Genomic DNA, 13,711 nt, shown 5'->3' with positions numbered 1-13,711 from the left:
ATTCTTTCAGATGGTGAGTCATACTAGCATGGGTTCCATAGCTTCAGAAGGCATGCTGCACTCTGGAAATTGACCACAGGGGCCCATGAGCCTTCTGCACTGGGCAGGGGGGGACTGGCCTATGTAAGGGGTGTGTTTGCATTTAATGCGTTTTTCAGCTGGTCCCTCGGTTGCCTATTTCCTCAGCTTGTGAGTGCCATCTGCAAGGATCTGTCAATGCTTTCTGTGACCCCATCACTGGCCAGTGCCACTGTTTCCAGGGGGTGTACACGCGGCAGTGTGACCGGTGCTTACCCGGGTACTGGGGCTTTCCAAGTTGCCAGCCCTGCCAGTGCAACGGCCATGCAGATGACTGCGACTCCGTGACAGGGGAATGCCTGAGCTGCCAGGACTACACCACGGGGCATAACTGTGAAAGGTACACGCAGCCTTTTGAAAGTAAAGAGAATGAGATTGTTTCTGGCTGAGCAAACAGCATCTTAGACAAACCACAGAATGAATCTCTACCGGTCTCCAGATGGCTCTTTCATTTCTGATCACCTCGGTATTTATTTTCTAGGAACTTATACGTTTATACAGAACAGATTTAGCTTACACCCTCTGCGTGCCAGGCATTGTTCAAGGGCTCGGGGCGGGGGGGGGGCGGATACAGCAGAGAACAGAACTGATGTGAATCTGCCCTCTTTGGAGAGTCTTTCTAGAGGTCACCTTAAGGCTGTATAGAAATCATCTCTCTGTCTCAGCAGATCCTGGCCTAGGATGAGAGTTGTGAAATGTTAATGCCTAGTTTAGGTCAAAGTGGAAACCAAATGCAAATGAGGACTAGTCGTTTTCGATGGTTTTGTTTTTTGGAAACATGTTATTCAGCTACAGCCCACGTAAAACGTGCAGAAGCAGATCTTTCTCCAGTTAGCAGATGTTAATTGCGTAATTATTACGGATGTAGTGCACTGCACTAAGGGATAGTAAAAATGGGACATAAAATGTGCCTCTAATAGCATTACAGCCCAGCTCAGTAGATAAGGAACAGTCCTTATGAAAAAATTACATCCTGACCTACAGCGTTCATTACTAATTAAGAAAAGCAGCTGTGCTCTTAGAACCTGCTTTTTTTGGATTACTAGTCTCCACCTTTCCAGTCAATAAATCTTTTCTCTTCTAGTATCCATCCACATTATATGGGACTTTTGTTGTAAAAAAAATTTCAGCAAGTGCTTCAGTCAGTGCAAAAGTTGCTCATCAGATGAAAGAAGCTGTTAGTGAAAACTGCATTTGTGATTACCTTATGGCTTGAAGATACGCAAGGCAGCAAATACCGCTGGATAGTATTCAAGAATTCAGCAATTTCAGTGACTACTCCTCGGAGTAAAAGTCAGTCCTTCCAACCACAAATGGTGTTGTGAAAAGATAACAAGGAAACAGTTACACAAGATTAAAAGGAAGAAATTAATATATTAGCGTCATCTTTTGTTTTCTCCCTTAAGTTTTTCATTACTGTTCTTTCATTGAGAGTTGGAGAATATATTCGAGAGAGAGAGACAAACATAAAATCAGATGAAAAAGGGGAAGAGATGGGTGGGGAACACAGGTCAACAGCCGTGGTTGTCCACAAGACCAACCTGAAATCAGGCCCACTGTGAATTTTATTTGTCAAGCATTTTGATTTCTTGCAGAACTCAAAAGGGTATAGGAAGAGAAAAGATTTTCAGCCCTAGTTTGGATGACAAAAGTGCATTAAAGTCTTTCAGATGCTGCTGTCTAGTTTGAGCTGATTTCTCATTCTTTTCCTCTTTCCGAGATGATCAGTTTTCAATCCTGTGAATTTGAAAAGAAGCTCTAGGCTCAGATTATTGCCGAGGGGGTTAGAGAAGGGAGGAGACAGGAAATGAACACTCAGTTCTTACCATGATGTATTTGGACTTACTTCACCTAGAAAAGCCTCATAGAAAACTTTCTCACAAACTGTTGCACAAAATTGCTTCATCACTGCTGATTTTCCCAGCACATAATTGGGGCACAGGTTCTTGTATTGTGTCTGTGTGTAATTAAATAGAAGGTTAATGTCCTCTGAACAACTTTCCCCTTCTATTTCTTCATCCTTCCCCGCTCCCCATTTAAAAAAAATTACCCCTGCCTCAAAAAAGAAAAAAACAACAACAACCTGAATTAGAAGTTCCAGGCCCAGTTGTGCTTGTAACCGGCTTATCTTGGGTGAGTTAGCTCACCTCTCCAAGTATCCAACTTTCTGATAGTAGAATATGTTGGATTAGGTGATATCCAAACTTCCTTCAAGCTCTCATGTTATAGGAAGTAAAAAAGTAACTTAATTACCAGTCATGTTGAAAAGCAGCATGACATACTAAAAGAATTCCTTGCTAAAAGTCAGGAGGCTGAATTCAAATCATGGCTCATTTATTCACTAGTTGTGTAAGCCTTGCCAGTCGTTTAAGCTCCATGGCTGCCTTACCTGTAAGGAGAGGAGATGGAACCTGTTGGGTTTGCGAACTGATAAATAACATCTCTCATCCTTGAGAGGCAGACACCAGGGTCAGGCATCTGGAGAGCATCCCTATTGGCTTTATTACTGGTAAAGGCTGGATTGCAGAACAAGGCACCATGGGCTTGCTGACACAACGTCCCTCCCAGGCATAGGCAGAGACTGACAACCACGGGCTTTCTTCCCCCCAGACCCCGCCCCCACACTCCTTAATGCAAGGAGGGGAGCTACCAGAATGCTCAGGGCAGGCAGTAGGGTGCACTTGGGGAGATGTACCTCTTCCTCTGGGGAGGAGTGAACGAGGGTCTGGGTGAGGCCAGAGGTGTCACCCTAATGCAGGGGTCCTGCCATGGGATCCTCAGGCTAGGAGCAGCATCAGCCCCTAAATCAGAAACGGGGAGAGGGAGCCCAGCAATCTGTGTCTCAAAAGCCCTCCAGGTGTTTCTGATTAGAACTAGTGTTTGAGCCACTGCTCTACTGGAAAGTGCTTCGTGTGGAAACGTGAGGAATGAGGAATGATGTTCCTAAACAGAGAACGTGGTTTCTTAGGCTCCTTCTCGTAACAGATTTCATCTAACTGTGGTTCATGACCTTCTCTCTTCGGCAACTGATGTAGGTGCTCGGCTGGTTACTATGGAGACGCCATCATTGGGTCAGGAGATCACTGCCGTCCTTGTCCTTGTCCAGATGGTCCCGACAGCGGACGCCAGTTTGCCAGTAGCTGTTATCAAGACCCTGTTACTTTACAGCTTGCCTGTGTCTGTAATCCTGGATACATCGGTAAGTGATGTGCAGACTTTCGGAGGAAAAGATGCGTCTTCACGAGGTTAGTTGTTAAGGAAGAAAAATGATGAAGAGTGAGCCAATTTAGTTGCTTTTTCTTTTTCTTTCTTTCTTTTTTTTTTTTTTTTTACAATCCTTAATTAAAAGTGAAGGGAGGGCTTCCCTGGTGGCGCAGTGGTTGAGAGTCCGCCTGCCGATGCAGGGGACGTGGGTTCGTGCCCTGGTCCGGGAAGATCCCACATGCTGCGGGGCCTGTGCTCCACAACGGGAGAGACTGCAACAGTGAGAGGCCCGCGTACCGCAAAAAAAAAAGTGAAGGGGATCTGAAACGTAGAAGATGTTCTTTTCCTGTTTGGCATGTGGGGTAGAGTCAATTTTTGTGTCTTTGATGATAATGTTATAATACAGGGCACAACAGCAAGCTCATTTAATCCATACGTCCCTGCTGACACTTTTCGGGTCTTAACCAGTAGAAAAGTTAATTTACATTTTACTTTTTCGTTTCCTTTTCCAACTCCTAGTGGAGGAGTCTCAAAGTAGTGAACTGGCCAAATAGGGGGCAGAAGGAAGAAAAGAATATCATCTGGGAGCCCCAGACAACAGAACCAGTCAAAGCCAGATATATCTTCATTGTCTCCTGTACTCACGTCATCTGTCAACGCTGAGCGTAGCTGGTTGTGCATACAAACATTATTTCATCCTTGATGCCACCGTTTCAAATACTCGTCATGCTTATCCATGGCTCAGCCAATTTGCATGTTTCAGGACTTTCTCAAATAATTTATTTTACTGAAGTATAGTTGACTTACAATGTTTTAATTTCTGTACAGCAAAGGGATTCAATTATACATATATATATACATTCTTTTTCATATTCTTTTCCGTTATGGTTTATCCCAGGATACTGAATATTGTTCCCTGTGCTGTACAGTAGGACCTTGTTCATCCTTCGGGATTCCTTAAGAAGGGAAATCGGTCATCCCGAGGGGCCCCATTTTTCGGTTGCTCATGGAGGAGCAGGGATTTTTCAGTGAACATACGCCTTGGGTTAGGATGTAACATCAAGCTAAGCTTCCCGCTGTGAGACCACTGTTTCACTCCTGATCTGTCCGTCCCTGTGTAATGAGGAGCTAACCTCCTGTGTGCTGGAACCTCCAAACTCTCCCTGCCCCCACCCCCCATGGCCGCGGAGCCAGGCTGAAGCAGCATCGCTGCAAAGACGCTGCTTCCCCTCACGACTAACGGCTCATTTCCCCTGAAGGCTCAGTCACCCGGCTCGGTAGCTAGCACACTGGGGGCCCAGGCGCTGCCTGGGTGGCCCCTCTGGTTGGCGGGAATGTCGGGGACCAGACCTTTCAGTGGGCAAGCCGAAGGTCCCATGCCGGTTTTATTGGACAACAGGCTCCAGATGCGACGACTGCGCCTCGGGCTTCTTTGGCAATCCCTCGGACGTGGGGGGCACGTGTCAGCCTTGCCGGTGTCACCACAACATCGACACGACGGACCCAGAAGCCTGTGACAAGGAGACCGGGAGGTGCCTCAAGTGCCTGTACCACACGGAGGGCGAGCACTGCCAGCTCTGCCGCTTCGGTTACTATGGCGACGCCCTCCAGCAGGATTGTCGCAGTAAGATGCCCGTTCCCTTTGCCCGCTCCTTTGGATGACTTCCACTCTCTTCCTCTTCCTCCTCCTTGGGGGATTTTATCCTTCAGGGGTTTGTCTCATCGGGGAAAATGCTTGTTCAGAGGGGTAAAATTTCACTGGTGACAAAATTTGAAAGATGAGGATGATTTTTTTTTTTTTTTTCTTTACATCCTCATCTCCTGGCAGAGCTGAAGTGTCGAGCTGTGGCTCAGTGCCTGAAAGGGAACCAAAAGCTCTGTCGCTGTCCCCGTGATAAATGCCATCCCATAGAGTATATTGATTTTTATGTTCTGCCCATGAACTTGCTGATGGGCTGGGACTTCTGCGTCCTAAATACGCACTTTGGTCCGTACCTTTTCTTACGTCATTGATGGATAGAGCCTTCCAGCTTAAGGAAAAGAAAGAAGTAACATCTCTGAAGTCTCTGTTTGGAACACATTGTTTCTCTCTCATCACAAGATCAGCCAGCATTTCCTGCTGTGTCTGCAGGGCCCCAGGCCCCTGTCTTTGTTGATACAAACACGTGCGGAATGTTGAGGACCAGCAGGACCTTGATTGCTTTAAGCCTTCCTAGCTTACAGGGCTTGTCCCTGCCACGGCTCACACAGCCATGACTGTTCTTCCCTGCCAAGGGTTTGAAATCATTAGGTATCTCTGTTCCCACAGCATAGGTTTTATTTCCAGTTAAATCTTCAACTTTACAGTGACTCACCAGCCGCTTATTCAATCAAGTATTGTGAAAATACGGCCGGGCAGAATGTGTCCCTTTGCAGATCTGCCTGGGAAATGTCAGAACTGCATGGAACATCATAAGAAGATGAAGACCACAGTTTTAGATTTTTTTTAATCCCCTCTGTTCCTTTCTGTACTTGTTTGCATTTCCAGGTCAAAATCTGGAGAGGGAAAATGGTAGTCATTTGATGTAGCTGACTTTTGCGTGATCTGTATGTTTTCCGAGTGTGACTCTGTAAGTACATCTGACCGGTTGTTCTTTTTTCAGAGTGTGTCTGCAATTACCTGGGCACCGTGCAGGAGCGCTGTAACGGCTCTGACTGCCAGTGCGACAAAATCACCGGGCAGTGCTTGTGTCTCCCTAATGTGATGGGCCAGAACTGTGACCGCTGTGCACCCAACACCTGGCAGCTGGCCAGCGGGACAGGGTGTGACCCGTGCAACTGCGACGCTGCTCATTCCTTTGGGCCGTCTTGTAACGAGGTGAGGTGTTGTGGCCAGCGGAGGCCGTCATGGCATATGGAAAGATGACTTTGAGTCCTGGTGACAGCTATTTGGTGCCCGGGCCCCAGTTAGAGAAAGGCACCCCTCCTTGTCACAGCCTTACACCAGGGCACACAGCTTGGCAAACACGGTGCAGACTGGATATCCGCCATCACCGGTCCCCCTTGGCTGGGGCTGCGTAACTGTGCCCAGAGGCCCCATCGGATGCACCCGTAGCACCGCAGCCTAGCGCCCCAGCTGAAGGGGTACAGACTCGCTTTAGAATGGACGAGGGGGGCCGTTCTTTTTCAATACCTGGCTGCTGAATCAGGCTTTTTTTTTCCTTAACCACACAGCCTGAAATGAGCCACATAGTCATACCCAACATTGTAGAAAGTTCTCCTGTTCCCTGACACACACACAATGGTGAGTGAGTCACAGGTGGTCCAGGCTTTTGAGCGATATGAGGAAACGTCAATAAAGGGAGACGTGCCCTGGGCCTTCCGAGCCCCAGTTGCAGAAGGGCAGTTAGGAGACCCCGGCCTGGGGCCCTCAGCACCTGGGATCAGTGTAAGATGCCCTGTTCCTGGTCAGGTGTGAGGCCTTCTCAGGCAGACAGACGGGTCCCCCTTCCCGTAACTGGCAGCCGGAAAAGGCAGTGCAGCCTGGCCTTGGCCCGGCAGCCTGTCTGACCCGGCTCTGTCTTCTGGCCGCAGTTCACGGGGCAGTGCCAGTGCATGCCTGGCTTCGGAGGCCGCACGTGCAGCGAGTGCCAGGAGCTTTTCTGGGGGGACCCCAGCGTGGAGTGCCGAGGTGAGGCGCGGGCACCGGGCTCTCGGGGGGAGTGGGGGGGGGGGGCCGGGTGTCTGAGGGAGCCTTCTGTCCAGTACAGCACAAATGAACTTGTCTATAAAAACGAGGTTTGATTACAAAAGAAATGCATGCTCATGGTTTAAACACAGAAAATCCTGGAGGCGTGTAAGTGGTAAAAAGTGGACCTGCTGGCTTCCAGCTCTGTTCCCCAGGGATGAGGTTTGTCTCAGCACAGACAAGCATACATACGTACCCCAAATACACACGGAATGGCTTTATTTTTTTATTATTTTTTAAGTGGAAGTATACTGGATTTACAGTGCATTAGGTGTACATCAGAGGGATTCAGTTATATATGTGTGTGTGTGTATGTGTATATAAACATATACTTTTTCAGATTCTTTTCGTTGTACGTTATTACAAGATACTGAGTAGAGTTCCCCGTGCTATACAGTAGGTCCTTGTTGGTTATCTGTTTTACATATAGTAGTGTGTATAAATGTGAATCCCAACCTCCTAATTTATCCCTCCCCCACTCTTTCCCCCCTTGGTGACCACAAGTTTGTTTTCTATGTCTGCAAGTCTGTTTCTGTTTCGTAAATAAGTTCATTTGCACTATTTTTTAGATTCCACCTATAAAGGGATATTATATGATATTTGTCTTTTTCTATCCGACTTCCTTCACTTAGTATAATCATCTCTAGGTCCATCCATGTTGCTGCACATGGCATTATTTCATTCTTTTTTATGGTTGAGTAACCAGAATGGCTTTTAAAAATGCGTTCAACCAAAATGTGCTCATATTCACCATCGAGTTCTGCAAATTGACTTTCTCCCCCTCTGAACAGTGTTTTGGGGCCAGCTTTCTTGTCTGCACAAGCAGAGCTTAAATGTTCTGGTAAGACTGTTTGATCTCAGTGTAACAAGCAGGAGGTGCTGACAGTTAAAGCCCTCGGCAGGAGCGTACTGTCCTCATCAGCGGGGACAACGAAGGAACAGGTGACAGGAGTGCCACGTCCCACTTAGGCTCAAGATTAATTAGGACTGTGAGGGAAAACGATGTTTTCTTAGGAACAAAACGTGTTACAATCATGTGAATCAGAAGGATTGCTTAATTTTTTAGGCTGTTTCAGTTTTTTATTGATCCGCCAGGTTATTTTTAAGATCTTCAAGTAAAAGCATTTATGGGAAAGATTTTAATAAGACTCTTGCCATTCTGTATTCCTCTTCTTTCTTTCCTACTTGGGTTTTCTTCCCTGTGTTTTAAGTTTATAACTATGGATAAACATCTTCTGTAGTTTCTTATTTGCTCTTTGATCCATTTTCTTCGTTACACATCTGAAATTCTAGGTCCCTGTTGGACTCTACATTAAAAAAAATATATCTTTTTCTTTTTTGGATACAACTGTAGTGAGAAATAATACAGATCTGCACGTTAGTGGTTCATTCAGAATATCCTGTCGAAAGTCACAAACCTAGATACTACGTGTTCTTGCAGTGTCAACTCATCTGTTCCTTAACAGCCAGAAGACTTCAAACAGTGGACACGACCAGACCCAATGGCGTATGATTTGTTTTATTTCATTCGAGGTGTAGCCAGAAGGGTCTGTACTAACATCTTACATGAGATGAAGGTTTGCTCCACAGAGGAGGTATGAAGGCTGTGTGGATAAGCGTGCCTTAATTCATCATCCTTCAGTCCCGACGTTGGTTCTTAACGGGGTCTGATTTTCTCACTTCCTTTAGAAGGTCCGTGACATTCAGTGGACCACTTGATTCGAGATGTCTCCTGCAAGTAAGATCCTGCTTAAAATCTGGTTTCTCCAGAGCTCTAACCACAATTCTGTTAAATTCCTCAATCTTGTACTGCCCCAAGGGCTTGATTTTCTCCAGATAATAGTTCTATCATTGCTTATAGCCTGATTCTGTCAGCATGTGTCATTGGCAAAATAGCTTTGGCTGCCAGAGCTTTCTGACCTTTTGCTCCATCTAAGCTTTATTAGCATGAAAAACCTGTTTCCTGGAGTCAGAGTCAATCAGAGGATTGTTCATTTAATACTCAGAACTTTACCCCTTACCCTTTGATCTTTAAACTTTCGCCTCTAAATCTGCCAGAGACATTGTGGCTTATAGGAACAGTATCAGCTTGTTCAGGTCAAAAGTTAGATCATGTTTTAGAAAGTTTGCAAAGAGAGAGATCCACGGCATCCATGTTCGCCAACTTCTCTGTTCGTTTTATCTAGAAGAAAGGTCAGCCTGTTACATAAGAAACTATGGGGGCCCAGATGCTTTCGACACCCTGTGGAGGCAGCTCGTAACTGACAAGGCACCCAGAGAGGGTGAGAACTGAGTTAACGATGGGGGAGTCCTGGCCAGCTGCGGGCCTTGTGCACACAGGATGGCAGTCGAAGTAGGACCAGTATAATATGATGAGGGCCGGGACAAAAATTCAGGAGTGGAACAGAGTCACCAGTGAATGATAAGAGGATAAGAACTTGAAGGGACAGGGTTCAGCGACCAGCAGGGACAAGAATAGGTGTCATCTGAAATTAGGCGGAACTATGGGGGAAAAAATGTGACCACTTTTCTCAAATTACATCATTCATTGCCCAAGAGTCTTCAGATTCAAATCATTTAGTTGCACAGGGCACAAGTTTATAGACTTTCTGGGGCCACCTTGCTAACAATATGCTTATAGAAAGGCTTAGGTCATAGCTAAGTAGTCTTCTTATGGAAGAAAATGGAGTTATGTCAAGGACAAACGAGTTGAGCCTCCAGCTCATGAATTGTTGAATGTTCCCATTGTCCTGGTGGGTTGGGGCTCTTGGCCGATGGGGCCGAGTCCGAACAAGCCCATCACTGTGCTGGATGGAGAGGATCTAGCCTACCCAGTCCTGAACGTGCCCGAGAAAGCCTCGGCCCGGAGCCCTGCCTTGTGCCCTGAGGACTGAAGGGGTCACAGGAGGAATCTTTCTGTTGATTGGTGGATAGCAGAAGCAGGGATCCTGGCTCGTGGAAAAGGCCAGTGTTTCTTAAACCCAGGCTGATTGGAAATGTGGCCGTAGGTGAGAGGCTCTGGGGATTGGCCATTTTTTTTCATCCTGCTTGTTTCTCATTTCAAACTGTTTTTTTGTAGAAAATTGAAGTACATTTTTTGTCAGACATAATTTTTTTTTTTTAATGCTTGTCATCTTTTCTCAGGCTAGGATTCATTTACAATCACCCACCTTTTTATTTCCAGGGTGGCTCAGGAAATCAGATTTAATTTGATTCTTTAGAGAACCACAGATACTTTTGTTAGTAGAGGAAAGGCTTGTCTGCGGCCATGTGCCAAATCCAGCTCATAGCCTGGGCTGGTGAATAAAGTTTTAATGGAACACAGCCATGCCCATTTGTTTACATATTGTCTGGGGCTGCCTTCGTGCTGCTGCAGTGCCCGAGTTGAGCGGTTGTGACAGAGCCCGTAGGGCCCGCAGAGCCTAAATACGCACAGGCTCCGGACGCGCAGGCTCAGCGGCCATGGCTCACGGGCCCAGCCGCTCCGCGGCATGTGGGATCTTCCCGGAGCGGGGCACGAACCCGTGTCCCCTGCATCGGCAGGCGGACTCTCAACCACTGCGCCACCAGGGAAGCCCCGCACTATCTTTTATAGCAAACGTTTGCCAACTCCTGGGCCAGACAGCCAGTTCATTTCTGCCGGTGAAGTCATAGTCATTCCGCCAACTTTCATTTCAAAACTGAAGTTACAGTTCTGAGGCCAAAAGAAAAAAAGGTGGGGCTGGAAGAGGTAGAGAATTTAAAGGAAAAGAAAAACACATTTCAGAGATGAAAAATCATTTAAATTTCCCGCATTAAAGTAAAATAGAAAAGCCTAAGTAAAGTAAGAGTAAAGCTTTGGGCATGATAGCACATCCTGGGGTCCCTTATTGCTGTGAGGCAAGGTCCACGGCAAAAGCCAATAAACCCAGTCACCTGATTTTAGGATATAGCACTCTCTCGCTCCCCAGGCAGGTTCAAGTTTCAAAAGGAAAGAGGGGGGACCAACACAACCCTGAGTGACTGCCCACTGGTGCCCAGTGGGGAGTGGATGCAGCAGAGGAGAGCCACTCCCTGAGAGGGGGGCTGGGGGGCGGAGCTTGTAGGCTGTGGGAAAGGGTAGGTAAAGTAGCAGGACGGCTGGAGGTAAGTGGTGCTGTCCTTTGCAGCATCAGAGGAGGGAAGCCCGGTAGGAACTGGAGTCACTTGGCAGGTGTCATGGAAACTGTCTTCGTGGAGACTAACGAGGAGCTTTGGTTTCACCATTGGGGATGGATTTTCTTCAATGGGCAGGAGAGGTCTGCAGATGGGGAGGGGAGGATACAAAGAGAGCAGAAAAGTTATACCTGCTGATAAAGAGGCACACGGCCGACGTTTCCCATTCTGGCATTCACTTGCTAACGCTTTCCTCTAGATCTCAATCTCTCTAAAATGGGTACAATATTTTTCATCTGCCTACCTCTTAGAGAACATGTTTTACTTACTTATTTTTTTAATTGAAGTATCGTTGCTGTACAATATTATGTTAGAGGTGTCCAATATAATGATTCACAATTTTTAAAGGTTATACTCCATTTATAGTTATTATAAAGTATTGGCTATATTCCCTGTGTTGTACAAGATATCCTTGTAGCTTATTTTATACCTAATAGTTTGTACCTCTTGTTTTAAATGATGAGAAAACTTAGTAAAAATTGACAGAACCCGCTGCCCACATAACCGAGAATATATTTATAGGTGAAGGTAGAATTCTCATGGCTCGTTAAAACGATGACTGTCTCATTTTTAGAATGCTGTTCGTCATCTCAATTTGTTCAGCTTAAAAATCAGGGAACAACTTTTGCTATATACACTCTACTTCCCAAGAGAAAGTTTTTGATCCTCTGCCAAATAATCCCATTCCTTAAAGCCACACTGAGTTCCAGGTTCCCCTGGACTCCTATGCCTTTCTCTGAAGAGAGGAGAAAACCCACTGGCCCCCGTCAGAGACAGCCTGCACAGTTAGCTGATAATTTTTCCCATCCCAGTGAATGTGAGAGATGATTGATTGGAGAGTCTCCTTCACAATTTTAGTGTCCTTGAAGTTTTAAATTGTCAGGTGAGAACCAACCTTTACTCTTAGGGGGAGGTCTTTTTACAAGGTCCTAAGTGTGGGCCTTCTAGTTCTTGCCTCCCAGGTGACCCCATTAAAGGAGCAGTTCTGCAAACTCAATGAGGGAAAGAAGCACGTGCCTACTGGCACTTTAGCGGTTTCCCAGCTTCAGTTTGAAATGAAAACCTGACGCGTTTTAGGTAGTCATTTGGTACCCTTCCAGAGAAAGGTCAGGATTGACTTTTTCAATGATGAAGCTGCAATCCAGCCATCTATGAAATTTGACTCTACTTTTCAAATGAAGGAATGTTGTCAGCTGAGTGGGTCCTGGTCTCTGGAGGGCGCCGAAGCTCTGCCCCGCCTCTGTGATGCTGGTCTTGAGGGTAAGGGTCCAGAGATCAGCTGGGACGAGAATTAGGTAGACTATGGGGAAAGAACATGACCGTTCTTCTCAAATTATGTAATTAATTGCCAAATATGCTTTCCATTGCTAATCTTTCAGTTGAAGTGGTTTGTTGGAGGGCACAGGTTTAGACTTTCTGGGACCACCTATATGCTTCTGGAAAGACTTGAGTCATAGCTAGGTATTCTCCTTATGGATAAAAAATGTAGCTGTGTGAAAGACAAACAAGGAAAGCCTTAATGGGAGGGCACTTGCCTTCTAAATCCCACAGTTTGGGGCCAATATATTCCCCCGCAAATATTCCCAGGACAGAATGAGAGCAAGACATGCCTTTACCAATGACCTAAATAAAAATCGTTAGAGAAACTAAAAATAATTTAACATATGCACACAGCCCTTGCCCCCAGCATGCATCTAGTGAAAACCTCTTTAGGACTGAACTGCACCGTGACTTCGCATTATCTAGGGGAAAGAAAGGTTTTCTAAGCATGTGCAGCATCTCCTACCGTTGTCCCAAGCCTAAGGGGGATGGTAAAATAGGACAGATCTGCTGGGCCACTGAGGCCCCAAACAGGGCTACCTGCTGGGGCCTGCGGGACAGGAGCGACTGACAGTCTGATTCACTTAACATGGCATCATGAAGGCCCCCCACTTGCACAGGTCCTGAGGTCTGTGCATCAACTTACATGGCTTAACTTGAGGCTCATGACTGCTCACTCCACACACACATACACACTTAACAGGCAAAAAAAGGGAGGAGAACAGCTGGGAAGATAACAGTCAGTACTCCCCAAAATGGGGTGTAGCAGCCCTCAGCATCAGCATCTCCTGGCAACTGCTAGAAATACAAATTCTCAGACCTCACTGGTTCCAGATCTGGGGGTGGGGTGGAAATGTGTTAAATGAGTCCTGCACGTGATTCTGATGCGTGCCGGAGTTTGAGAGGCTAGGACCTAGATGACCCAGGTAACTCACAGCTTTTTGGAAGATGGCTAAATTTTATAAGATGATATGGAAATTCATTCCTAAAGTCTGAAGTTCTTCCCATCCTCCTGATTGTAGAAACTGATGAAGGCCGTGGCTTCCCCAAGCCTTTCCCATTCTTTTTCTGGGGTGTCATTAGGTATTCCACTAGAGAAAGATCCCACAGTCCAATGAGTCTGGGATATGACTGGGTAAAAAAAAAAAAAAAAAAAAAAAAAAAAAAAGGGGTTTTTTCCCCAGAACC

General features: G+C 46.2%; 1 protein-coding gene across 1 annotated transcript in view; it reads left to right on the top strand.

Moving 5' to 3' along the window:
• LAMB1 (laminin subunit beta 1) overlaps positions 1-13,711 on the top strand; it is a 63,081-nt gene that overhangs the window by 32,193 nt on the left and 17,177 nt on the right. Inside the window, exons 17-21 of the mRNA XM_024742237.1 lie at positions 187-418; positions 3,114-3,277; positions 4,682-4,906; positions 5,925-6,139; positions 6,856-6,952. Of these exons, the coding sequence (XP_024598005.1) occupies positions 187-418; positions 3,114-3,277; positions 4,682-4,906; positions 5,925-6,139; positions 6,856-6,952 (933 nt within the window). The remainder of the gene's footprint in view (positions 1-186; positions 419-3,113; positions 3,278-4,681; positions 4,907-5,924; positions 6,140-6,855; positions 6,953-13,711) is intronic.

Source organism: Neophocaena asiaeorientalis, unplaced genomic scaffold, assembly GCF_003031525.2.
Source record: "Neophocaena asiaeorientalis asiaeorientalis breed wild unplaced genomic scaffold, Neophocaena_asiaeorientalis_V1.1 scaffold373, whole genome shotgun sequence".
Classification (NCBI taxonomy): Eukaryota; Metazoa; Chordata; class Mammalia; order Artiodactyla; family Phocoenidae; genus Neophocaena; species Neophocaena asiaeorientalis.
This window is presented reverse-complemented; position numbering and strand designations above follow the sequence as displayed.